Here is a 27,985-nt window from a genome sequence, read left to right on the forward strand (position 1 = left end):
TTGACAATTGGTGCGAATTCGAATCTCGGAAGGACACAAACAATTATGCACTTTTTGTTTTTATTGCTTTTTTTCAGTTACTTAATTATATTAATAATAAATTAAATGTACACAATGGTACGAACCTACCTGTAAAAAAAAGTCGCTGCCGGGACTACTAGTTATTGTCCTCTGTCCTCACTCAGAGGTGGCAGCATAGACAATTGACCTGCAACGCACCTGCTACGTAAGTGGGGTTAACACCATGGATGTAATGCCGAGAGAATTTGCACAGTATATAAGGGTCTCGTTAGGTAGTATATTAATAAGATAAACCACAGATTAAACCAGGTTCATGCTTGCTTTGACTTGATGAATGACAGATCTGAGGGAGCTGGTTCAGGGGTTCCAGCTGTAAATCGTCCCCCGCCCTAAAAACGGGCGATATTTTTAATTCTTAGTAATTGCCTAGTTCCATTTTCTTAGCTCAGATGGCAGCACCAGAGAAAATGAGAGTCGTACGGATAATATCAGCTTCGATTTCGAGCGGAACGACTGGGGGCGAAATAGTTAGGGAGCGAAACAAACGCAATATCATCCGGGCACTTTGTTAAATTCAACATGGTGGACATGGGCAAAATTCGCCCGATTTCCCAACAAATTGATGAATAAATGCTTCGATAAAGTCATCTTCTTCGTTATGAAAAAGGATAATTTTCACGCCTAGTAATTCCGTAGACATTTATCTTTGATCAAACTAATCTTGCAGTGAATCAAGGCAATGGAAAACCTCAAATTAAGTGATCAAGAGTTGCGTTTTTACGCTGAACTTTTCGCCGCTTGCGATTCAGAAAACAGTGGTCGGGTTCCCGGAGTGAGGGCTTCAGAGCTGTTTCTTACTTCAGGCTTGCACAATGAAATACTTTTTCAGGTGAGCGTTGTTGTGATGCCCTAGAATTGTTTTACTTGCCTGTTCGACCTGTGCCAACAGTTTCTTTTATTTTGTATTCATTTCCTTTCCAAGAATGATTGATGGTATTGGTATAAGATGTTTGACTCGACAGACAAGTCACGGATGATTATGAGACGATTCAAGCATTAGCTTGTTCATGCCCTGAATAATAAATAGACATTGACAACAATTTCAAAGTTTCTGGTAGACCATCTTGGCCGACTTGTGTTAGATTTGATTTTCCTTTGTCATCCTTGTATAGGTTTGGATGAGAGAAAAGGGGGCGGGGCAATCCGAAATCCATTGTTGTGATGAACTGCATTGTTTTGTCTAGCTTACTGCTTGTTGGTCCTTTCAGCTTCAATAGCGTAATAGTTCTTTGACCCTCTTATTGAATTTTCTTTTTCAATTGACATCATAATTCTTGTGTTGTTCTTCAATATCAATTCAAGCCAGGGGATCAGTTGAGTTAATGTTATTGTTCTGTGTGTACAATGTAGGGGATCTGTGTGTACATTGTAGAGGATCTGTGTAACGTAAAAGAACACTACTTAATCATACACCTTGTGGTGGCCACATAGAAATGATTACAAGGTGTTGTTGATGTCTGGAACATTTTCTCTGTATGCCCATCTTTGTAAGGCCACTAGCATGGGCTTCCCCCTCCCCTAGGCCTAGGAATGAGTAAAATACTTTTCAGGCAGACCTATCATGCTTGTAGTGTGTATTTCATTATGCCTAAAACATGCAATAACAAGACCCCCCCCCCAAATTTAGCTGGTCATAAACATCTATATCGTCATCATTGACCCCCAAAACACCTCTCTCCAACCTCAACTTGGTCCCCAGGGACTGTGTCTGTTAACTTTGTATAGTCATTGTCATAATCACCACTGCAGTAAGCCACCTGTTCATTGCTATGCCCATAATCAAAGTCTCGTGCATCACTGTCTATCTGTGCTAGCCCCTCCCCAGGGTCCTTATGACCTCCTGGTGAGTACCACCCCTTGATCTCTCTGAAAACATTGAAGAAATGGTCTAAAACCAACAAACCAGGAATCTGCTGGTCAGTACTGACATTGCTGTTTGAGTAGATACAGCTCAGCTTGTGATAAACAGTGAATGTGAATGTGATGGACCCTGCCCTGCATCAGAGCAGATGTGAGGAATTCAGATGCAAAAATCTGTGTCTTTCAAAGAAGACATCATTGACACTTGAGAGTTCTATTAATTTTTAGGGAATAAATCTTCAGATGTGGTATTCCTAATAATATTTGGTGGACTCTGCCAACACCAATGACGTGATTTTTTGATGGATGCTGCTGGTCAGTTTCTCAGGGGGCATTCAGATTGGACTGATACATCACAATAATCAATAAGGTGTTACCAATATGGCACAATTAAGATAGATGTGCACCTGACGTAATTGCTTCAGGGAGCAAGGTAACTGGACGGTTTCACTGATGAGCTTCGAGTCACCGGTTTTTGGTTCAGATGTTGAAATGCCTGCACTCTCCCTTAGACTATCTTCACACTGTCACATGGGTCTTTTGGACAGGAAATATGACTCCTCCAGCTAGCTTACTAATTATACCATAATGCATAGGGCTGATGCCCTATGAGAACCTCTACCTGTGGTAAACAAGGAGTGAATGGTCAGGATCACTCGGCTTCTTTTTAAAGGGAACTGCTGTCCTTTGTATTCTTATCCCTCCCACATTGCATACATCCCCCAACTGGGGACAACATCCCCCTACATTTGTACATATAAGTCATTGAACACCTTGATGAGTAGACAAGAGACCGTTTTGATACATTTATAGCATGTCACAGCACTTAATCAAATTGCTGTTTTTGTGATTAAAGTGCTTTATCCAAGGACTTCTAACCTGATTCTGATCCCATCCCTCCACTTGCCAATGTTGGTGTACATTGGGAGGCTGACTACCTGCCCGTTATTGATTTTCTCATCTCATCAGTGTGATAGATGGGGATATGCTGTGAGCTGTCTGGCTGAGATCATGTCCACATCAACCAAGTGCTAGCAGGCCATTGTTCAGGAGATAACATGGTTTGGATCTGAACCAGTACTGCTGAGTGGCTACTCTGATTCTCATGGTTGTTCTTGGATGACCATGGGTATTGGCAAAGGCCACTGAGTAAAGCCTGATCAAGGGTCAGTAAAAATTGTCATATTGCAATGAAGGGTAAGGCCTAGTAGGGAAAAGAATCCACACATTCCCTGTAAGCTACTAGGCCGAGTATATGTATATATATTAATCGAATTCCAAGTGATCTTCCACATTGCAGTGAGTTTCCATCCATCTCAAGTTCCACAGGTAACGACCATGAGTTACAACAGAAATGTAATGAAATGAATCGAAGCCTTGTATGTCAAGATGATTCATTTTGTGCTAGCCTATCATCTGTTTCTTATTCTTATGTTTTCTCTCGTTCCTTGTCTTTGCAGATTGCTGAAATGTGTGGTGCTAAGAGATTAGGTCATTTTGGAAGAAGTCAGTTCTACATCGCATTGAAGCTAATAGCTGTGGCACAATGTGGGCTCCCCCTTGCATTTGAAAGTTTCAACTTGGGTGAGTTAGGATTTGAAATATAACCACGCCAGAGCATGGGTAGGGCAGGCGTATGTTGTTATGGCTTGTGTAGGCTAATTCAGCATTGTCGGACATCTTCATCCCTTTCATCCTTTGACTTAATATCCCGTACCATCATTCATTGGCCCTGTCATTGTTTGGTTTCAAAACTCTGTTTCTCTTAGACTGCTGCAAAAGAAATCTAACTTGTGTAACATGATGCAAATCAATTTTGCCAAGATAATTTCCTTGGATTATAAATACATGTAATTCTTCAACAGAACATTATTATTTTTACAAGAACATCACAAAGTGAACTTTATCTTTTACTGAATTTCTTTGACGTGTTTCATGAAATCTTGTGATCGGCTGTCAAAGAAATGTTTCTAAAAGTAACCAAGCGATTGAAATTGTGCAAATCGTTGCTTTCTTGATGGAGGTATCTTGGTTGCCATGGTGATGTTACACCTCTGGTATAGCGGCTGGTGTTGTGATTATGTCAAGACTATCAGTTTCTCTCCAACCATCTGTTTGCCCATTAGGGAGGGAAGCACTGTTTTCATAACCTGAAGCAAGGTCAGTGCTGCATAAAGATTGATGGTTCATCTGAAAAAGATCTGATGTTCGAGTTTGACTTGAGAGAACAAAATAGATGATAGATAATACATGTACATCATACATGATGTCAATGATGGTAGCATCACTGAACCATAAATGTGGCCAACAATGAAACTGCTGAAATATGCCGCAGACTGTGGCCTAAGAAGTCATCGTAGAAATGTGGATTCACTGATTTGAGAAAAAGATGACTGTTGGAAGAAACCACAGTTTATACGTATGATTTTGACATATTGGTGTCAATAAGAGACCACAGTTAATGTGATAACCTGTTACATGCTCTGAGGACTGAGAGCAAAGATTGCAGCAGCTGCACTTTAGATTGTGAAAGAGCTCATTTGAGTGCAGTATGACCATTCACCAATATGATTTTCAGCTAAGCCATGATGATGAACGTTGTAATCATGGCGGCCGTATTGACTCATTCATAATCGATCCATGGCAATCACTGCCTTATCCCATCAGCCTCTCAAGAATGTCCGAGCTGCCTTAATTACTAATCAATCAGAGTTTAACTACATTGTATATGCCTTCTGATTGTCTAGTGGAAATTAAAATAGATTTTTCTCATCGCATGTCTAGAACTTCATTCATTCTACATGTAACCAAAAACTGATTACTTCAAAGACCTTTAATTTCAAGTAATAGGTTTTTTATTTACGTCACAATCATCATCATTTCCTTAAAGAATGGGAAATTTCGTGTTCACTGTTCATGCTGTAAGTGTTAGGCTTCAGTGAGAAAAATCACAAAAACACAAGAGAATTTCCTCCATGTACTCTGATGAGTAAAGTTCGTTCCTCAGGAAAAGTGGACAGAACATACAGCAAAAGTTGACAATTGATAGTCTTCAGTAGAAATGATGCCCTGTTTTGTTTTACAGGAATAGAGATCCCATTGCCGAAACTGACTCGCATTTCCGAAGATAGGAGACGGGGTAGTCAACCGGTGCAGTACTCAGTACTCAACCAGCCTGACCAGCAAGGGTAAGTCAACATACTGTGCATCACTTAAAAACATTTTTACCTACAATTAACAATGCTCGTGCCTTAGATAGACCTCGTCGCTCCTTGTCATGCAAAGTCAGCTGTGATTGAGTGACCTATTGTCTTCTTCCAGGATGATCAGCAACGTCCAACAAGCAGGACAGTTACCACCTCCCCCAGGGAAGCAACACGTCCGAAGCTTCTCGGGGACGCGTCACGCGCCAATGAATGTCGTAACCAACGAACCTGTTTTATCTACGAATCAGGTAGGATCATTTTGTTGCTGATGCTGGAAAATAGCGTATTATTGAGTCGAAAGTTACTCTTCAGTTTGCTTACTACAAGTACCACTGTAGGAGATGATACCGATGCCTGTTAACACCTTCCCTCTCGTTAAGTTTTGTTGATGCATTTCAGAACAATTCCCGAGGGACCCCTCCACATGAGACGAGATCACCTCCGTTCTCGCCCAAAGACAGCCCTGCAAATTCTCCCGGGACGCAGAAACGTATGGCCTCGTATGTTAAACAGGTCTCATGTCCGGGACAAGTTATACAAACGACTGGTTTTGTCAATTCTTCCTATGATGGAACAGGGCTGAAACTGGAGAAGGGCTGGGCGTCGTTTGAAGAGGAGGACAGCCAAGGTGAGGCTCATGCAGGGAATTCAAAGGCGTCTGTTCAGTATTCAGATGACTAGGGGTCACCTTCACAAGACGTTGTGGCAGAATCTTTCATCTGTTGGCTGCGTCTGCATTGTAATGGTATCAACAAAAAAGAATAGTACCTAGCAATTGTTATCTTGGGGGGGGGGGGATGGGGTTGCTGGTGGTAGCAATGCAAAGGGTATTCAAGTTGATCACCCTAACCTCGACTACAACAGGGGCTGGCACAATCTTCCCATAATGGTGGACAGCACCCTTGAGTGATGTGTGCTTTTGACATGTGATGTAATTCCTGTCTTATAACAGTTTCTTCTTTGAAGCTCTGGTCATGGTATGAGCTGTAACAATCCTTCCCCTGACCTCCATCTTACCAATTACTTTCAGGTTTAATTACAAATGACCAGAAAGAATGGGCCCATTTCAGTGATCATCATAAAGCTGATACATCATCAATAACAAGTTCGGAGGCGGAGAGCTTGGATGATATCTGGACAATATCAGATGAGCAGCGAGAGTATTACGTCAACCAGTTCAAAGCAATGCAGCCTGATCTTACTGGAGTTATTGTAGGTAAGGGGAGAATATTTCAATAAGTGTTTCTATATTCTAGTGTCTATGGTATGGGCAAGTTCTTCTTCTCCTATTTTGCTCTTGTAAGTATGTGTTGGGTGTTACTGTGTAAAAGTGCCAAATAGGGTTGTTGGTCCGGTGACTCCGTCTTAAACCACAAAGGAGGAATGACCCGGAAACTTCATCTGAAACAGAAAAGTTGACTGAAAGTTAACATTGCCTGAATGATTGTTTCCGTTGCAGGTGCTACTGCCAAAGAGTTCTTTGAGAAGTCAAAGCTGCCCGTTCACGAGTTATCAAAGATTTGGACGTTATCGGATGTGAACAAGGATGGAGCGCTATCGTTGGAGGAGTTCTGTACTGCTATGCATCTCGTTGTGCTGAGAAGGAATGAGATAGAGCTACCGGAGAAACTCCCGCCATCACTTATGCCATATACTCCACTAGTTAATTCAGGTAAGTCTTGCAGGAAATAAGCTAGTATGTATTTTGTCTGAATTGTGATTGTCTTTAGAACTGTACATTTTGGTGTGCAGGGAAAATAAAAAGATTACACCATGGTTGAAACAGCTTTTTGCACTTGCAGTCATCGATGTGATATTCAAAACCTTTCAATGTTAAACATGCATAACGTTTGTTTTCTTCTTTATGTATATCGTCCTTGCTGTGTCCACAGATGAGCCATTTGCTGCTGACCTGCCCCCTGGTGGTACACTGAAGAGGCTGACCCCTGTCTCACCACAGCCTAATCAGGTAAGATTTGACTTGACATTGGTTAACCAAGCTCCATTTCTGCCTCTGGCTAGAGATTCAGGAAATTTTCAAAGTTCACCAGCCTTTGCTCAGCAATAAACTTCGTTGTAAAGCTTGGCTTTGGGGTGTCTGTGAGACAAGTGTGCAGCCTGTGAGACTAAATTTGTGTGACCACAAGACTCGAACAAAACTTGGTATTCATGCCATTGGGCGTGGTTGCTTGCTGGTGATTTCTATCCAAGCCATCATCTTAGGAAAGGAACAGCTGGCTTGTTGTGCTATTCCTTGCATGTTAGTTAGCACGGTGCCCATGACCATATTGGCAACAATAGACCTACCTGATCTTTTCTCAAATGAATTTTAGAATGGTCCGTCTTTGTACACCCCTCAATTTTGACCAAAGATTGGGCAGGTCTCTTGGGCACTGTTGTTATGATTTACCTGCCTGGCTGTTGACAATTTCTTTGAAGCTTTTGACTTTTGTGTTTGCTTTTTGTGTTGCTAAGCATCATAACATGACTACGATCATGACGACACAGGGCTAATCCTACATTGTCCTATGGTCTTGTAAAAATCTCAAGAGTCTGACCAAATTGTGGAATCGAGAGCGATAAGCCTTGGAAATGGTCCGCAGTCATCACAGCTATGCTTATTGCCAGTGGAAGACGAGAATGGGGTGCAATTAGGTCAAAGTGGCTGAGGTAGCAGGAACGTAATGAATAACAAGTATATAAGACTTGAAATATTGCCCTGGCCAAGCCCCTATGATGGGTTTGAATGTGTCTAGCAGGCTGTCTCTTCTTTCCAGTGGACTACCACGTTTCCACCAGAGTCACCTTCTTCTAGTGCTGTGTCATCACCGGGAACTAAGCCTGTTAGCTTTGATTATAAACCTGTGGCACAGGACCCAGTAAGTATGAGGTGAAATCAATATATGCACCAGCACAGTGTTCTCTGGGGGCCAGGGGCAAGAGCAGACAAACAATCAATAGCTTTTTCTGCAGACTTGCACCTTGGACTTTTCCTTCATGGTTGAGAAGTCTCAATGGAGACATCCAGTAACGGCAGTAGAGGAAAACTCTCTCTCACTGTTCATCCCTTGATTAGTAGGCATATTCAGAGCTGGTATTCTTTACGTGTGGTAACCTGCAGTGCCTGAATGATCCTATTTTGCACAGGTTTCACTCTCTGCAAATCCGAGCATTATGCAATATTGCCCTGCCAAATATGTGTTGATATTAAAGTGAATGCCAAGACGTTTTATGATGCCCTCAGGTGAACACTGCACCCTTTGTATGTTTGTTTTCACTCACTCCCATCTGGGGCCTTGTCCGTCAGGGAAGAAGCCATGTTGAACTGTTTGATTGCAGTCACTTGCTAACCCTTGGTCTCAAAGACCAGGCCTGCTGAACTCACTATTCCGTTTTGGCCCTGGTGACCATATCAAATGATCAATCAATCATGAATGTATTTGTGTAGCATCTGAATGGATTCCATGCTTGAAACTGCATTGAAGTACATTCCTGCCAAAGAGGAAATGGCATGAGGTCACATGCATTCTTCTAACACCGATCAAAATTATGTGAGTCCTTCACATTTAGCATAAGATTTGGTTACAATGAAACCTGGTCTTTGACTGCTTGTTGTTTATTGATTTGGTTCAGTGCACTTGTTGTTTACTCCTTCAGTTATGACAGTTGTGGTGTTGAGTTACCAACAGGAGAGAAACGACATCCATGTATTGAAATATGTCTATTTACTAATGAAGCTGCGATTCTTTCACAGGCTTTGAAAAGTGTGGCTGAGAATAGACAAACCCTGAATACGCCTGGATTTCACCTTTCTAGCACACGGAAAGCATCGTCTTCGTCATGCTAAGTTTCGAAGTGAAATGACATGAGTGAGGGGATTCGCTGCCATTTTACTTGAACAGCGCTTGTATGGTGTATTGTAATGATGCACAACAAGGTTGACTAATCTGGATTAGTGTGTAGAGAGTCCTATCAGTTTGGTTTTCACTGGAATTCTCCATTTCAGGACTCTAAAATAATTCACCCCGTTCCGATGCGAATGTCTCCAGACGGGATGCCGATACCTATGGGTGGATCGGAATTCGACAGAGCAAGAACATTTTCCGGTAAGAAAACATTTTGAGGGTTTTGAACTCATGACAAATCAAGGGAGCCCCATCATGAATTCTTTGTTGTAGGTCGGACTTAAAATTGACATTGGGGCAACATAGTTTCTGTGTAGGAAATTTTTTCTCTAAAAATTCAAAAAAAAAAAAAAAAATTCCTGTATATTTTGTTTTTTCATGAAAATTTAAGAAATGAATTTTTTCAAAAACAATTTACTGCCCTGCGAGCCAAAAGAAGTTGCTTCTCCTTTACACAAAACACATAACTGATCCCTGTCTTATTCTATCGCTCATCCTGTTCGTTTATCTCCACAGCGGATCTTGAAGGTATTTTATCATAGTTTCTGTCACCCTCTGCTCATCACAGATGTAGTTGACACTGTTTTACTCTATTAGACTGCAATCCATAGACTCTTCACTTGTGGCACTTTTCCTTGGTCCATGTTCACTTGTGACCTCGCGACGCCCCACACACAAAATTAACCTTTGTTTTGCTTACTGGACCGGTTCCCCTTGTTTGTACAATGATACATGTACATGCTTTAGAGACTTTGGAAGATCAAAACTAGTGCTCAGCCATGGTTGTTGAGTGTGCACGTGTTGTATCTATGATGAGCAGAAAATTGGCCTCACTTCAGTCTGTTGAGCTGACACCTATTAGACACCCTGTACCTATTCATTGTTTTCACGCGGCAAATACCTAAGGCGCCATCTTTGTTTCTCATGGTTTTTTTTCCGGCCTTGCTTTTGGTGAATTCCATTGTTGTAGGCATGCCAAGACAATGGGTGATATGAATAAAGACAAGCAAATGCTTTTATCTAAATCTCCATGTACATTTACACTAGGCCTTCCTGTACAAAACCAGAGTAAAAGCATTTGCTAGTATTTATTCATATCACCCATTGCCTGGATTGAGGCCAGTAGACAAAAGTTAGTGTATGTAAAACAAATATGGCGTCTGTTAGGATATGATGAGTTCTTCCTGTCAACAACCTTAATACAATCATAGCAGAGTCGCAAGAAACATTGAGAGAAAAGTTGAACCTGTGAACAAAACCTGCATCTGGATCTGGATGTTTTTTGCAACTCCCTTTACTGGATGTATCAGAAACAAGTGCTGCTCTGCTATGGTTAGACTAGTGTTCTATCCAACTCTGCTTAACCTGGGTTTATGGTGCGTGCACTGTGTACATGTGTGTATCAGTTAGGTGTGCAGAGATACAGTTAGTAGATAGGTACGTGTAGATACATGTAGAAACAGTAGTCAACCCCTCATGCATACTGTGCAAGGTTCACTACCTGTTGTATTCTTCGGACAATATTTCACAAAAATGATACCATACCGCCTTCTTGCATTGTCTTCTTCAACTGTTACAACAATATTGATGGTACAAGATGTGTCTGTGTCTCCTGATTTTTTGAATTCTTGAGAATTTCTAAAAAAATTTTTCCATGATTTTCATTTTTGCAGGTTACAATACTTCTTTACTTTTTTGGAATACATTTTTTTTGTGAACTTTATTGTCAGAAATCGAAGTTATTCGCATAATCCAAGAAAATAAATGGCAGTTTCAGTACGAATAGAGCTGGTGATAGGTAAACAATAAAAACAAATGGTCTTTTTCTTGGTAGACCCTTCTCAAGAACAGTATTCACAGCAGGAGGCCGTCTTGAGTCCAACCAAGCAGCGGTCATATACAATAGATGCCACGGATGGAGAGGGACATAATAAATACGCCGCACCACTTCATGGCCGCCCGAGACCAACACCTAAGAAAGCACAGTCAGGTAACATACTTTATTCACGTATTTGGAAGCTTTTCTTTACTCTTTCTTTTTGTTGTTGTATAATTTTGTTGTCATAGTGAGTTATCTTTGCATGGTGTGAAGGAATGTTAAAATAGAATCTCCTTTGGTTTGGTGTGTCATTTCTTTTTACAAGTTCCGTCTTGAGTAGATATGTCTAAAAAATGATTTAATGTGAAGGGGGGTGCTCTATGCAGTCCTACAAATCTTGCAATCCAGAAGTTCCTGAACTCTGTTGGAATGTAGTGCTTTTGTTAAAGTCTGGTGGTGGTTTAAAGGGGATTTCATACCAGCAATACCATGCCTTTCCTGTGCCTGAGTCGGTATGAGAGAAATAGATGCATCATCAAGTCATACGCAGGACTGAATCCTATTGTGCCCTTCATTGTCCACATGTCCATCAGGCCAACTCCAGCAAACTGATCTGCGACAGACTTTCAAACAGAAAATTAGAAGGTACATTTCTCGGGCGGTGAAAATGGAAGGAGTAGGAAAAAGTGTTGCTCGTGTGAAGTCCCCTTTCACTTTTATTTCATCATTTCAAAGTATTTATTTTCTTCCTTATACCAAGGCTTCGGCTCTCTTTTGCCTTCTGTGCCATTTTGAGCATCTTTCTGTTATTTGATTGTAGCGACTGGTGTTAGTTGTGAAATGCCGGGCCAGCCTCTTTTACTCCCCCCCCCTGCCTCGTCAGTGAGTCATGACGACACTATTGAGTATGAGCCTGACGAGCCTGTTGAACCCGCTGAGGCCGAACGGCCCAGTACTTTATCTCTTGGTGCTGAAGCATTACCCGCTGTCCCTCCGCGAGGTCGAGAACTTAGTCGGAGTGCTTCGTGTGATTTTGAAAAGACGGCAACACCTGAAGCAGGTAGGATTGATTGTGGAAGTGGACGGCACTATGTTCCTGGTACACCTGAGGTCTCATCAACCACCATATTTTTTCTCGAGTCGAAAATATGTGCCCTCCGCCAGATCACGTTCAGCAGCGACCTACTTATTGCCTTGGGCGACAAACTCTGCTGGGGTATCCTGTCTCAATATCGGGATGAAAATAAGTTCATATCACCCAGAGACAAGTTTGCATGCATACCACCTATTTGTGTTTGATTTCTGTATGATAGTAGTGTATGCCCTATTTCTATTGGAGTTTGGACGCATGTGTACTGGGTGTAATAGTGCTTGGATCCATGAACATAGTAAACCTTTAGTTGTAAAGTCTGCATGAAAAACCTTTAAGTTCATTTTGATTTTGTTCTTACAGCTTTTGTTGGATTGAGTACATGTAAGTTGTTTATTGAATGGAATGATACGGTTATTGTTTCGTATCATTTTTGTTGACATTGAGCTGTATATCTGTATTAGTTCACCTTAATGTTCAGAGAACAACATCAACGCTCATAAACCTTAATATGTGTGCTGTAAGTCTAGCACATGATTTCAGGATGAAATGATTCCGACAATGAAAGTGTTCTAATGGTTACAAGGCTGAACACTTAACAATATGGCCAAGGAGACGTATCCTAAAGTGACTCCGTGTTGTATAAAATCATGAGGTTAAAATTTACAATCCCCGATCGGAAATGACGTAGTTTGATCGCATTCAACTATAAATCCATTGAACAGTGCGGTGCTTGGTTAGTCAACCGATGACCTTTTTTGGGGTGTGATCGGGGATTGTAAACTCATTCCGTTCTTTCACCTTCAGGAAGATGGAGTAATTACTGAATATCTGTGCTGTGATCATGTTAGGTGTAATGAGGCCAGGTATGGTTTGGTTGCTGTTGTGGTGAAAAATGCTATAGATATTTTCTCTATTTTCAGGCCAAGGTGGGCAGTTGGCTCCACCTCCTGCAGTCCCTCCCAGGGCCTCACCAAGAGATGTAAGTACATGTACCTCTTGATAACTATCACAGAATGATTTTCATTGAGAAATTCTGAGTTGACTATTTTCGTCTTGTAGTAAAAGGTGAAAAATGAAAAGTTATACTGGTTGCCACTACTTCATAGTTGATTACTGATAGTGCTGTATCTTGCTGTTATACTGCACATGGCAGATTTTGTTTCTGGAACCCTGGTCAAAGGTCGTGGGCTCAAATCCCTTCGGATGACTTAGTTTTTTCCAGTTCGAGTTCGACGTTTAAGTGAGCCTTAGTAGTAGCTCCTCAGCATTGATCTCAACACCACTGGTGTTTGCCAACATATTTTTAGAGAAAAATACCTGATCAATTGAAGGGATTCTTAACTCTTTCAGTGCCAAGGACGTACATGTACGTCCTAAATATTAAGGTATTTTAGTTCCTCCAGACGACACCAGATGTCCCCAGCTACTCAAATGTGGTTCATATGGTTTCTCTGGCCTGGGGCGTCCAAATTGAATAATTTTTTCGACTGAGAGGGTGGGGTGGGGTTTGCCACCCCTCATTTTAGGTGAAAAATGGTGAAAATTGGCCAAAAATACCACTCCCTCAAAAAAATTTAGAACATAATCCTAGTATGCCCCTACTTATTACTGCTGTTTTATTGAAACAGGAGGTAAAGACAAAGGTTTTGAAGAATTTTGATGAGTGTATCTCAATTATTTTTGTGAGATTTTGGGTAGTGACAATGCCCAAAAATGCCCAAATCCTGGGCACTGAAAGAGTTAATAGAGCATGACATAAGTGCAATTTTGAAGAAATTGGGTAGCAGACAAGAGCATATAGACAGTGGGTGATATGAATAAAGACTAGTAAATGATTTTACTTCAGTTTTGTACAGAAAGGCCTAGTGTAAATGTACATGGGGTTTTCAGTAAAAGCAATTGCTAGTCTTTATTCATATCACCCCATATCTCCATATATTACAAGGAGCGTGCATAGGGTAGATACATGTATGTCCTTTGTGCTCTGAGCCCTTCAAGTACACTATTGAATGCATGGTTCTTATAATAGATGGTGACATTGTTGCTCTTGTTAGCTCACCTCTTAGCAGAGGTGAGCTTATCCCATACCGTGGCGTCCGTCGTCCGTCGTCGTCGTCGTCGTCGTCGTCGTCGTCGTCGTCGTCGTCGTCGTCGTCGTCGTCGTCCGTCGTCCGTTAGCAGGGCACGTTTCGTAACTGTTAGAGCTATTGAGTTGAAACTTGGTACACATGTACCCTTATGTAATGACACCTTGGAGACCAAGTTTCGGTCCGATTCGTTTCATGGTTTGGCCACCAGGGGGCCAAACGTTAAAAGTGAAAATATGCAATATCTCCCTTAATAGTAGTCGGGAAATTTTGAAAAAAATATGGTAGGTACTTCTAGCAAAGGTGCATCATATATCCTCCGGGTTTTTGATTTGACCTCCTTTTCAAGGTCACAGAGGTCAAATGGTGTAAATTGGCCGTTAGGATGTAACGATGGCACGTTTCTAAACTGCAATGACTATTGATCCCAAATTTGGTACACATTTACCCCTTAGTCAGCTGATCTCAGGGACCGAAGTTTGGTCCAATATGATTCACCACTTGACCACCAGGGGGCAAAATCCAAAAACCTTAAAAATGTGATTATTCCTTAACTTCTTGCCCGATTGCCACCAATTTGATATCATGGGTACATCTAACCACCATACAGTATATGTCACACAGGTTTTTAATTTGACCTTCTTGTCAAGGTCACAGAGGTCAAATGGCGTAAATTGGCCGTCAGGCCGTAACTATGGCACGTTTCTTATCTGCAATGACTATTGATCACAAATTAAGTACACATGTACCCCTTGGTCAGGTGGTCTCAGGTACCGAAGTTTGGTGCGATCTGATTTGCCGTTTGGCCTCCAGGGAGGGGGCCAAATCCTAAATTCTTCAAAATGCCATTATTCCTAGTATTACTTGCCCGATTGGCACCAATTTTATATCATAGGTACATCTAATTCTTACAACCATTCAATGTGTCACCCGGGTCTTCTTTGATTTGACCTACTTTTCAAGGTCACAGAGGTCGAATGTACTGTAAATTGGCCATTTTGGGGAAATTGTAATTGCTTGGACCTTCATCAAACCTAACACTACATGACACAATACCATGCTCTTTATCCATCTTTCCTCCACATGAGGTGAGCACAATGGCCCTGGCCATTTCATTTTCACAATTGCACATGTCCTGTCTAAGCCCTTCAGTTGTTCTCAGCCTGACGTTATTGTTCATTCCTGACTGATTATAAACTGATCCTATTACATGTACAGTGTATATTCTTTCCTAATTCTTTTGTCTTGGCATGGTGTGGCCTAGCCACTGGAACTTTGTTGGCTGCACAATAGAAAGTCTTGTGTTCATGACTCACTGCATGGAACTGTTGTGTCACCATCTGCTTGTACAGTGATTAGACTGGTCCATGAAGGTCCTGTCAGTCAAGTCATCATTCCACATAATACCATAAGTTAGTAGACTGTCAGTCAAGTCATCATTCCACATAATACCATAAGTTAGCAGACTGTCAGTCAAGTCATCATTCCACATAATACCATAAGTTAGCAGACTGTCAGTCAAGTCATCATTCCACATAATACCATAAGTTAGCAGACTGTCAGTCAAGTCATCATTCCACATAATACCATAAGTTAGCAGACTGTCAGTCAAGTCATCATTCCACATAATACCATAAGTTAACAGACTGTCAGTCAAGTCATCATTCCACATAATACCATAAGTTAGCAGACTGTCAGTCAAGTCATCATTCCACATAATACCATAAGTTAGCAGACTGTCAGTCAAGTCATCATTCCACATAATACCATAAGTTAGCAGACTGTCAGTCAAGTCATCATTCCACATAATACCATAAGTTAGCAGACTGTCAGTCAAGTCATCATTCCACATAATACCATAAGTTAGCAGACTGTCAGTCGAGTCATCATTCCACATAATACCATAAGTTAGCAGACTGTCAGTCGAGTCATCATTCCACATAATACCATAAGTTAGCAGACTGTCAGTCGAGTCATCATTCCACATAATACCATAAGTTAGCAGACTGTCAGTCGAGTCATCATTCCACATAATACCATAAGTTAGCAGACTGTCAGTCGAGTCATCATTCCACATAATACCATAAGTTAACAGACTGTCAGTCGAGTCATCATTCCACATAATACCATAAGTTAGCAGACTGTCAGTCGAGTCATCATTCCACATAATACCATAAGTTAGCAGACTGTCGGTCGAGTCATCATTCCACATAATACCATAAGTTAGCAGACTGTCGGTCAAGTCATCATTCCACATAATACCATAAGTTAGCAGACTGTCGGTCAAGTCATCATTCCACATAATACCATAAGTTAACAGACTGTCAGTCAAGTCATCATTCCACATAATACCATAAGTTAGCAGACTGTCAGTCAAGTCATCATTCCACATAATACCATAAGTTAGCAGACTGTCAGTCAAGTCATCATTCCACATAATACCAGAAGTTAACAGACTGTCAGTCAAGTCATCATTCCACATAATACCATAAGTTAGCAGACTGTCAGTCAAGTCATCATTCCACATAATACCATAAGTTAGCAGACTGTCAGTCAAGTCATCATTCCACATAATACCATAAGTTTACAGACTGTCAGTCAAGTCATCATTCCACATAATACCATAAGTTTACAGACTGTCAGTCAAGTCATCATTCCACATAATACCATAAGTTAACAGACTGTCAGTCAAGTCATCATTCCACATAATACCATAAGTTAACAGACTGTCAGTCAAGTCATCATTCCACATAATACCATAAGTTAGCAGACTGTCAGTCAAGTCATCATTCCACATAATACCATAAGTTAACAGACTGTCAGTCAAGTCATCATTCCACATAATACCATAAGTTAGCAGACTGTCAGTCAAGTCATCATTCCACATAATACCATAAGTTAACAGACTGTCAGTCAAGTCATCATTCCACATAATACCATAAGTTAGCAGACTGTCAGTCAAGTCATCATTCCACATAATACCATAAGTTAACAGACTGTCAGTCAAGTCATCATTCCACATAATACCATAAGTTAACAGACTGTCAGTCAAGTCATCATTCCACATAATACCATAAGTTAACAGACTGTCAGTCAAGTCATCATTCCACATAATACCATAAGTTAGCAGACTGTCAGTCAAGTCATCATTCCACATAATACCATAAGTTAGCAGACTGTCAGTCAAGTCATCATTCCACATAATACCATAAGTTAGCAGACTGTCAGTCGAGTCATCATTCCACATAATACCATAAGTTAACAGACTGTCAGTCAAGTCATCATTCCACATAATACCATAAGTTTACAGACTGTCAGTCAAGTCATCATTCCACATGATACCATAAGTTAACAGACTGTCAGTCAAGTCATCATTCCACATAATACCATAAGTTAACAGACTGTCAGTCAAGTCATCATTCCACATAATACCATAAGTTAACAGACTGTCAGTCAAGTCATCATTCCACATAATACCATAAGTTTACAGACTGTCAGTCAAGTCATCATTCCACATGATACCATAAGTTAGCAGACTGTCAGTCAAGTCATCATTCCACATAATACCATAAGTTAGCAGACTGTCAGTCAAGTCCTCATTCCACATAATACCATAAGTTTACAGACTGTCAGTCAAGTCATCATTCCACATGATACCATAAGTTAACAGACTGTCAGTCGAGTCATCATTCCACATAATACCATAAGTTAACAGACTGTCAGTCAAGTCATCATTCCACATAATACCATAAGTTTACAGACTGTCAGTCAAGTCATCATTCCACATGATACCATAAGTTAACAGACTGTCAGTCAAGTCATCATTCCACATAATACCATAAGTTAACAGACTGTCAGTCAAGTCATCATTCCACATAATACCATAAGTTAACAGACTGTCAGTCAAGTCATCATTCCACATAATACCATAAGTTTACAGACTGTCAGTCAAGTCATCATTCCACATGATACCATAAGTTAACAGACTGTCAGTCAAGTCATCATTCCACATAATACCATAAGTTAACAGACTGTCAGTCAAGTCATCATTCCACATAATACCATAAGTTAACAGACTGTCAGTCAAGTCATCATTCCACATAATACCATAAGTTTACAGACTGTCAGTCAAGTCATCATTCCACATGATACCATAAGTTAGCAGACTGTCAGTCAAGTCATCATTCCACATAATACCATAAGTTAGCAGACTGTCAGTCAAGTCCTCATTCCACATAATACCATAAGTTTACAGACTGTCAGTCAAGTCATCATTCCACATGATACCATAAGTTAACAGACTGTCAGTCGAGTCATCATTCCACATAATACCATAAGTTAACAGACTGTCAGTCAAGTCATCATTCCACATAATACCATAAGTTTACAGACTGTCAGTCAAGTCATCATTCCACATGATACCATAAGTTAACAGACTGTCAGTCAAGTCATCATTCCACATAATACCATAAGTTAACAGACTGTCAGTCAAGTCATCATTCCACATAATACCATAAGTTAACAGACTGTCAGTCAAGTCATCATTCCACATAATACCATAAGTTTACAGACTGTCAGTCAAGTCATCATTCCACATGATACCATAAGTTAACAGACTGTCAGTCAAGTCATCATTCCACATAATACCATAAGTTTACAGACTGTCAGTCAAGTCATCATTCCACATAATACCATAAGTTTACAGACTGTCAGTCAAGTCATCATTCCACATGATACCATAAGTTAACAGACTGTCAGTCAAGTCATCATTCCACATAATACCATAAGTTTACAGACTGTCAGTCAAGTCATCATTCCACATAATACCATAAGTTTACAGACTGTCAGTCAAGTCATCATTCCACATGATACCATAAGTTAACAGACTGTCAGTCAAGTCATCATTCCACATAATACCATAAGTTTACAGACTGTCAGTCAAGTCATCATTCCACATAATACCATAAGTTTACAGACTGTCAGTCAAGTCATCATTCCACATGATACCATAAGTTAACAGACTGTCAGTCAAGTCATCATTCCACATAATACCATAAGTTAACAGACTGTCAGTCAAGTCATCATTCCACATAATACCATAAGTTAGCAGACTGTCAGTCAAGTCATCATTCCACATAATACCATAAGTTAACAGACTGTCAGTCAAGTCATCATTCCACATGATACCATAAGTTAACAGACTGTCAGTCAAGTCATCATTCCACATAATACCATAAGTTAACAGACTGTCAGTCAAGTCATCATTCCACATAATACCATAAGTTAACAGACTGTCAGTCAAGTCATCATTCCACATAATACCATAAGTTAACAGACTGTCAGTCAAGTCATCATTCCACATAATACCATAAGTTAACAGACTGTCAGTCAAGTCATCATTCCACATAATACCATAAGTTTACAGACTGTCAGTCAAGTCATCATTCCACATGATACCATAAGTTAACAGACTGTCAGTCAAGTCATCATTCCACATAATACCATAAGTTAACAGACTGTCAGTCAAGTCATCATTCCACATAATACCATAAGTTAACAGACTGTCAGTCAAGTCATCATTCCACATGATACCATAAGTTAACAGACTGTCAGTCAAGTCATCATTCCACATAATACCATAAGTTAACAGACTGTCAGTCAAGTCATCATTCCACATAATACCATAAGTTAACAGACGGGACTTAAACAAGTCAACTGTGATTTAGGAATGATAATGGCATGACAATTCTTGCATCTAGAGAATGAATGTAATGGTGCATATTTTTGTAAGGTGTTGAGTGTTTTAGGGCCGGGGACGTGGTTCTGGGGAAGGGAGAACACAGTTCGTCACTTTTCATCTCAAGTTTGCATGAAAAACATAGTTATCTGTGACATGTGGCCTTCTCTGAATACAGCCATGGTTTATGTGGCATACTTCCCATGTTTTGCCTTGAATGTGATTGCCTTCCGCTCTTCCAGGAAGACTTCCCTATCTCAGACTTCTTGCCTGAAATTGTAGGTATTTTGATCTTTCTAGGAGTAACATTTTAACCTGCTAAAATTTCTAATTTTGTAAATTCTTGTACATACTGAATATAATTGTTGACAATGCCATTCTTTAGGCATACAATACTATAGATGCCAGGTTTCAGCAAGTTCGTCTTCAACGAAGGACGTCACATCATTATATTGTATCCCATATCAGAACAAGTAGAAAGCTTAACAGAGAGACACACTGCTTCTTAGGCCATAATCACTCATAATCACTGACCATCAACTGCGCTACGGAGGTAACAAATCTAAAACTGTAGAAAGCTTTTAACATCTTTTAGCGCTTGTTTAGGCGCTCCTATCACTGCCAGTAGAGGGTGCTGTCTAGCTCCTATCACTGCCAGTAGAGGGTGCTGTCTAGCTCCTATCACTGCCAGTAGAGGGTGCTGTCTAGCTCCTATCACTGCCAGTAGAGGGTGCTGTCTAGCTCCTATCACTGCCAGTAGAGGGTGCTGTCTAGCTCCTATCACTGCCAGTAGAGGGTGCTGTCTAGCTCCTATCACTGACAGTAGAGGGTGCTGTCTAGCTCCTATCACTGCCAGTAGAGGGTGCTGTCTAGCTCCTATCACTGCCAGTAGAGGGTGCTGTCTAGCTCCTATCACTGCCAGTAGAGGGTGCTGTCTAGTGTTCACCAGGCGATGGCGACATGTCGTCTACTCAGCTACTGTTACTCGTGCAAGCATGTCCGTATCTGATTGTATTGTGAGTCAGCCTATAACTAACAGAACCCACGCTTGGGGGGAAGCTATAGTCAAAGTTGGCACACACATTTAGGATGAGAACTTGCATGCTACTAGACATGTTGTCACACGATTCCGTTCTGTGGTAGATGGGCACACTCACTAGCATGACACGGCAGTCACGTCTCTATTAATTATCAAATTGTACAATAGGCCGTCAAACGCAAGTTGGTGGGGCAGTATAGCGAGCCTGGTTGCATAGGCAGTACCCTCGAACACCCGACCTTGGCCGACTTTCGACAGTTTGAGAGTGTGCCCGAAACTGGCGCAGAATATGACATGTATCAAGTAAGTACTGAAAGAGCGGGGCGTAGGTTACTCTGAGGGGTTTAATCCAATTATCCAATATTTTGATCAAAGGTTTAATCCAATATTATCCAATCTTATTCTTAGACAAGGTCATAATGGTCCCAGGTTATATAGAGTGTTTCATGGTCAGCCATTTGGAGGGCATAACAATGATTTGTCATGCCTGACTTAACTGAATCAAATGCTGTCATGGTCACTTGGACTTGCTTTCTTTTGTCTGTCCCTCCAACAAGGCTGGTGATGACGTCACATGAACCACTTTTTGTGTATTTATTCCTTTGTAGGAAATCACACAGATGCATTGTGTAGATGTCATGAACTATTTTATTTGAATAACTTTGACATCACAGTTTGCATATGGTGCCAATGGCATCTTCCCTTTCCTTGGTTCTTTAGAATCAGTTGATATTTCTCTTCATCATATCAGGGACCTGGACGGTGATTTAGACAATATTATAAAGTATCATTGAATCGTTCGCTTCCAATTTCAGATAAGGGCCAGGAATCTACCAGATGGAGAACTTATAACAGGAAACTTATTGATTTTCCAGGTTTCCTCTTGGAGAGGAATTATTACATGTACATAATAGTTCAGTATTTCATTTGATATTTTGCTCCAAATTACAGTCGACTTTATGATTCTTTTCAGGCCTCTGGGTCAAAATCACTGGATTCCTTAGGTAGGATACTATTATTTTGTTTCTTTTAGCCGTACATGTATAATTGGCTGTGACGCTCTGTCTCTCTGTAAATTTGGATGAAGAGATACTGTTCCCAATTAGCCAAGCACTTGAGAACTTGGTGTGGCCAGGTATCCAAGTCCAGGCTTGCATTTCAGCCAAATGAGGGAATGAGTTTACAATCCCCGATCACACGCCAAAAAAAGGTCATCGGTTGACTAACGAAGCACCACTGTTCAATGGATTTATAGTTGAATGCGATCAAACTACGTCATTTCCGATCGGCGATTGTAAATTTCAACCCAAATGAGACGTGATTGGCTGTGCTAACACAGTGCTGCCACCTGTGTAATCAACAAATTACAGTTGGTTCAAACCAGTTGACTTGTAGCAGGGCTCAAATGCTCTACTGATGATGCCAGTGTCTGCCACTCTGGGCTTCTCCAGGGTAGCTGTTGTTGACCGTACCTTTGTGTCTCTGTATGTTAGAAGATTTGCTGTAGAGTGGTATTTTGGCTCCTCAATGTGCTGTTTGATGAGAGCACAGTTTCTTCATTGTTGCTAACCTCCTCTTTCAGACGCGGCGTCAGTATTAGCCGGTGACCAGACTAGTCCAAATGATGTGCCAAGAGAACGATATGGTAGCGAAGAAGATATTTTAGCAGAAAAAGTCAAGTCAGGACGGTGAGTGACCTGGCAAGCAGTCGTTAAGATGGATTGATGGGATTATTTGTTGGATTGCTGTGGTTATTTGTTGAATTGCTCTTGGCCAGAAAGCACCTCGTTTCCATGTAGCAGCCAAGGTTTGATCCAACACAACTCAAACTACAGCCCCTCATCATGAAACCATATTGTATTTGTAACTTGACTCATAGATCCAGTTGTTTGTCTGTTGTATTTTCCGTTTTCTAATGTGTCCGCTAATGTCTCAGAGTCTTTGTGAAAGTGTCACTGAGTTTCTACTTGTCTTATCGGTTGTCACCATTAGGTAGTAAATACAATAGTTGATACTGTCTGTGGAAGCATCACGCTGATATGAATGAGTCGGAAACTGAATCCTGTCCATATTTTTTCAGGCGAGTGAGCAGTGAGAGTAAACCAAGTATCCAAGCTTCAATACGCCAACAGCGCCAACGGAATACGACGCTGGAGCGATTAGCAGGCGAACTGAATCAGGAGTTACAGGAGGTGATGGAACAAAGAATAGCATTAGAGATCCAATTGGAACATTTGAGGCCTTTTTCAAGCTGATAGCACTCGTGAGGTATAGAGACTTGTGAGATACGATTATAATACAGCTAAAAGCTGTATGAGAAGATTACACTTCCTCGGCTGTGATATAGCCTGCCCCCGTACTCTCTGCACCCACAAAAAATGCTTCAAATGATGCAACGGTTTACGAAAACTGTGTTGATGACTTGTTGCTGGTTACTCTGTTGACCCACTTCCATTCACAGATATGCCTGTCTGATGATTAAAGGAAGAAGTCTTAGTTGGCATATAAGTGCTATATGAAGCCACCATTATCGTTATGCATTAATCATCAAACTTTGCATCATTTGAAGCATTTGATGTGAGTCGAGACCGGCACAGGCATGGGCTAGCAGCGCCACAGGAGTCTAGAGGAAGACTTGAGGAGGTTGTCCTGTTACCATAGCTTCTATTGCAGTGGCTGTGTTCCTTACTCCAGCCAACTGGAAATGCAGTGTTCTCCACCTGGTTCTGTTTGGAGGGTGGAAAACTAGCACTTGTGTGCTGCTCTGATCAGATAGTGCACATACTATGAGAAACCTTCTGGCTAGATGGCACCAAGTAAATAAGGTGATACTATTAAATTCCAACCTTAACTTCGGCTGACTTCAAGTTGATCTGAAAATAATCGGTATTTTAACGTTATAATCCTAGTGCGGCATTGCCAATCATGTATCAAATTAATCATAGAGGTGAGATTGTATTCCAGTCTGCATGCAGCTAAAGGGAAGAGTCCTGGTCAAGAGAGTGATTGCTTCTTAATTTTGTGGATCAACTTGGATCAGCCGAAGTTATGTCGAGTGCAGATTTTTGTCGGGGGTGTTTAACCTGTTGAACTGTTAACCGATGATTTATTAACAGTATAGAATATCCACCCTGCCACAAGTAACTGTGGGGAACACTGTAACTGTGGGGAACACTGTAACTAGCTGCACACGCAGTGTTTCTTGTTATGTTACCGTTTAAAATGGTTGAGGAAGTACGAATCTAGCAATACCTGCAGACTTGCCAAATTTGTGTTCAGATGTAGATCTACAGATTTTTGATTATCCATTTTGTATGCCGCATTCAGGCAGCCATGGCCTGCAGGCTGCTGAGAGTTGACCAGTACTGTTATTTGCCTCTGCTTCATGATGCTCTGTTAAAGGAAGACTATAGGCATGTGTCAGGGGTCCATTTGGTGGTCTTCACTTGACTGGTATAAAAACTTGACCTATTTTCACTTGGTGATAAAAATATTCCTCATCTAAGCGTGAATAGTGTTGATGTAATATGTGAGGTTGTAGAGACTCCTTCTGGCAACTCTGTGTAACTTAATCTGGCCCATCTTCCTCCTGCCTGTAGTCTCCCTTTAAGTTAGAGCCGATCATTTCTGAGGAAGCCAGTCATCATATCATCGAACACGAAGTAAGATTACATGCTGTCAAATGCAATTTGAGCTCCTAAAGACTGAACTGTAATATATTGCATTTAATAGTTGTACAGCTATCATGTATAGAAAGGGTTAGTACATACATGTAGGCAGTGCATCTTGAGGCCAAAGATACTGGATTTTATGTGTATCGTCAGATCGCCGGTGTGTCATTTTAGCCCAGCAAGAAGAACAGAAGGTGTTTCTACTGAAACTGATGGTATTACGAATACATCTGCAGTTATGCGATCAATTTTTGCCTCAAAACAGAGTCGGATTTGGTGAAGCAGTTTTTCATCTTGTAAATAGGAATTTGTACAGTACTCCTTTTTATAGTCACGATTCAGTGCAACACTTGTGGGGTTGTTGAAGATATAGTTCAGGGCCGGGTCATCGACCCAAACACGACCCCTTATCTTACGCCAATATTCCATTTTGAATTCACTTCGTTTGAACAAATAAAGGTGAAGAAAGAAGCTTGGTGGCTTCTGATAGAGATATCGCCCATCATTCATGACTTTTCAACTTTGAGGCTGAATATCAGAATTACAAGTGTCTCGTGAAATGTTCAAATAGATAAACCATCTTTTCAGAACAAGAATATATGTAATCCCAACATTGACCTAAACATAAGACAGATATAGTGAAGTTGTATTCAAAGTTGTAGGCCACCTCGCAGACTTGAAATTTCCAATTACAATCAAATATCCCTTAGTGTACAGAGGTGGTTTATCAGTTTGAAACTGTCTGTTCAGATTATTCAAACATGTCTGGAATTTACCCCAAAGTTTGAAATCAGACTTGGTGTTTGAAGTGTGTACATCCTCCCTGTCGTCTCCCTATTGCTTCACGAGTTAGAATTCTCTTTTTCCCTCGCGTTTAAAGATGAGGTCAAAAATCCTGAATCTCTGCATAATTTTCAACATTTTTATCCTGCCGAGCAAACTATCTCAAAAAAAGTTTGACTTTCAGTCGTGTAGTAATGTTGACCACCCAAGCCAGGGTAAAGATACCTTGACTGATCATGATAAAATCGGCCGCATTTTGGATATTTCTAAAAAATATAGCATCTAATACCATTAGCTCAATTAGCAGTGTAGTTAGTTGCAAAGACGAGAGTTTGCATGTATTAACATGGATTCTTCGAATATTTTTGGTTTGGTTCTGGGGTGAGAAATCCTGGAAGTCCCGTGTTGATGATGTTAGTTTCTGTTATGTGCTATTAGATATAAATACAGTGCAGTATGTGTGTTTTATGTTGACAAGATCTTTGAAGCCATCCAAAGACTCTAAAGGGCCGTGTGTTCAAACGATTTCTGAAAATGATTGTATGCCTATTCCGCTATCTTAAATAAATCAGGGATGGAAAAATGATTCTTGTGTTCTGTGTGGAGTTGGTTTGGCACCTTGTTTACGAATCATATTTTCTGTGAAAAACAGAAAGAAATAGCATAGTCTGCCAAAATAATCGTGAAACTGAATTGGCCTTGACTATTTTGTGATTCACAGCACATCACGAATGTACAGATGAGCAACTGTAACTTTAGTGGAATCTTGTTGAGATCAGTTCATTGTCTTCCTTGTGGGATTCCACTCCTCACAGTCGCCAACTTGCTCCTCTTTTTATTTTGTCTGGAGCTCTTTCTCAAGTGTTGATGGATCAACATGGGGGATTTTGCGGAAAGTCCTTGTTCTGGGGCACTGCAGGTTTCATGTTTCACTGCCACAAGACGGCAGATGTGAATTTAGAAGAGGTTTTAGTTGTTTGTTGTTTAAGAATATTAAGTTCAGCCAGCCATGATAACAACAATCCCACCAGCAGATGCAGTTAACATTTGTCAGGTAGAGTATGATTGGTGGCAGTCGCACCAAGGTTTGGTGGCGGTGACAGACGTCAACCAATCATGTTGAGGCTTGCATGCATTTGGGAATAAGATAGAGCATGTGATCTGCCAAGCCTTTGTTTGGTCAGAGGTGCCACAGGTTGTTTTGTCACTGAGTCGAGGTATGTTAAGCTCTGCTGGAGAGGGTTGAGAAAGATGGCATTGCCTCTGTTTGTAGTAGATAGTGACCACAACTTGTCAAATGTTGTATTGGTGGTGGCCCTCCTGGCTTAAAAACCATCTGTAGATATCTTATGCAAGGAGGGGCACCACCAGTGCAACATTGAGAATGCAAAAGGAGGCAAACATTTTGACAGCAACATGCTTGAAGCTGTAGGAAATCATTGTCGAGCATTTGGTTACAAAATGCCATCTTCAAACTGTGGAATGACTGGCTGGCAGTTGTTTATATTCTGTAGTGTCATATTACACCTGTATAACAGATTTTAATACTTTGTCCTGCGGATAATGAGTTAGTTTTCACAGATAACGTGTATTTTGCACTCGGCCAATTTGCACCAAACTGTTCTGATCTTAGTGAAGTTACATTGTTGTCGAGATATTTGCGTATTTTATTAATTGAGTCAAAGTGAATCATACATTGTACATCATAAACTCTGCTGCAATTCAGTTTTCTAATAGATTGTGTGTAGACAATTTCACAATTAGTTTGCTTTTCGTCGACGAAATACACATTGTACTGGAGAAAAAACCCAGTATGAGATTGACTAGGTTAAGTTACCTTTGATAGTTTTGCATCTTGTTATCAGAGTTTTCAGCATTTCTCTGTGCTTCCAATGAAAAACTCCATAACAGACGCCTTTTCCCCTTTAATCCCCTCTTGTCAGCGGGTAAACAAAAAGTGACATCATGTAGGCATGCGCACTTGGCACCCCTTCCATACCCTCACACAGCACAGTCTTCTAAACCTATTCACCCCCATATCCCTGTTTGGACTACTCCAGTGAATGCATTAGAGTAGTCCATTTAAGATGGTGTGGGTGAAAGGTGAAACTTCCTTTCCTGTAGACACACTCCTGTTCAGACATGATTTTTCTGTGTGGCTCAAAGAAGATTTTTGAGAATTTTTGTTGATACTCCATTTTGTCTCTAATTAGACATTTCACTCTCTGCGCTTAATAGAGAGATCGTTAAAACTTGATGAGACTCAAGCAAGAGGATGTAGTCCCTCTGATGTCATTCATTGGTGTCGTCAATAGCAGATTTGCATGAGAGTTCGGCTCGAATTTCTTGCAATCAATCCAAAGTTGCAGACGTTTTGGAAAACGATTATAATCTGTGTGCAATTGTTCAGTAGTTGTTGACGGCTTGCCCCAATAAGATGGTGACCCTAAACCACAAGCCAGTCGCTAAACCGGTGGAAGCCTGTAGGTGTGCATTTCAGAATTGACCCTCATGAAATTTGCCAATAACTCATAAAATTGCATCATATAATATTTCATGGGTTTTCGATTTATGCATAGACGAGAATGTCTTATAACTTGTATAAAACTGTAAAGGAGTCTTGCTATAGAAAATCCTATGTTAAACTGTTATGTAATTACATTCAAATAAACATACCAATCTGCTGTGATGTAAATCTCATCGG

At 40.7% G+C, this 27,985-nt stretch overlaps 2 protein-coding genes across 11 annotated transcripts in view; one reads left to right on the forward strand and one right to left on the reverse strand.

The window, feature by feature from the left end:
* Positions 1-24,792, reverse strand: part of LOC135487946 (small ribosomal subunit protein eS4-like) — a 93,446-nt gene extending 68,654 nt beyond the window's left edge. The window contains exon 1 of the mRNA XM_064772250.1: positions 24,789-24,792. Coding sequence (XP_064628320.1) covers positions 24,789-24,791 — 3 coding nt within the window. The 5' untranslated portion in view covers position 24,792. The remainder of the gene's footprint in view (positions 1-24,788) is intronic.
* On the forward strand, positions 602-27,981 carry LOC135487915 (ralBP1-associated Eps domain-containing protein 1-like). 10 transcript variants are annotated; one of them, XM_064772157.1, is made up of 19 exons: positions 602-910; positions 3,402-3,525; positions 5,027-5,129; positions 5,263-5,395; positions 5,547-5,775; positions 6,178-6,363; positions 6,607-6,819; positions 7,040-7,116; positions 7,925-8,026; positions 9,154-9,253; positions 9,569-9,580; positions 10,887-11,042; positions 11,692-11,931; positions 12,885-12,943; positions 20,031-20,066; positions 20,996-21,130; positions 21,801-21,831; positions 22,410-22,515; positions 22,908-27,981. In XM_064772157.1, the coding sequence occupies exons 1-19, from the start codon at positions 761-763 to the stop codon at positions 23,080-23,082; spliced, it is 2,367 nt and encodes a 788-aa protein (XP_064628227.1). In that variant the 5' UTR covers positions 602-760; the 3' UTR covers positions 23,083-27,981. The 10 variants fall into 10 exon arrangements, with proteins under 10 accessions (XP_064628227.1, XP_064628232.1, XP_064628229.1 ...); XM_064772162.1 differs by lacking the exon at positions 20,996-21,130; XM_064772159.1 differs by lacking the exon at positions 20,031-20,066.
* The last annotated feature ends 4 nt before the right edge of the window (positions 27,982-27,985 follow it).

This window comes from Lineus longissimus, chromosome 5 (genome assembly GCF_910592395.1).
Source record: "Lineus longissimus chromosome 5, tnLinLong1.2, whole genome shotgun sequence".
Classification (NCBI taxonomy): domain Eukaryota; kingdom Metazoa; phylum Nemertea; class Pilidiophora; order Heteronemertea; family Lineidae; genus Lineus; species Lineus longissimus.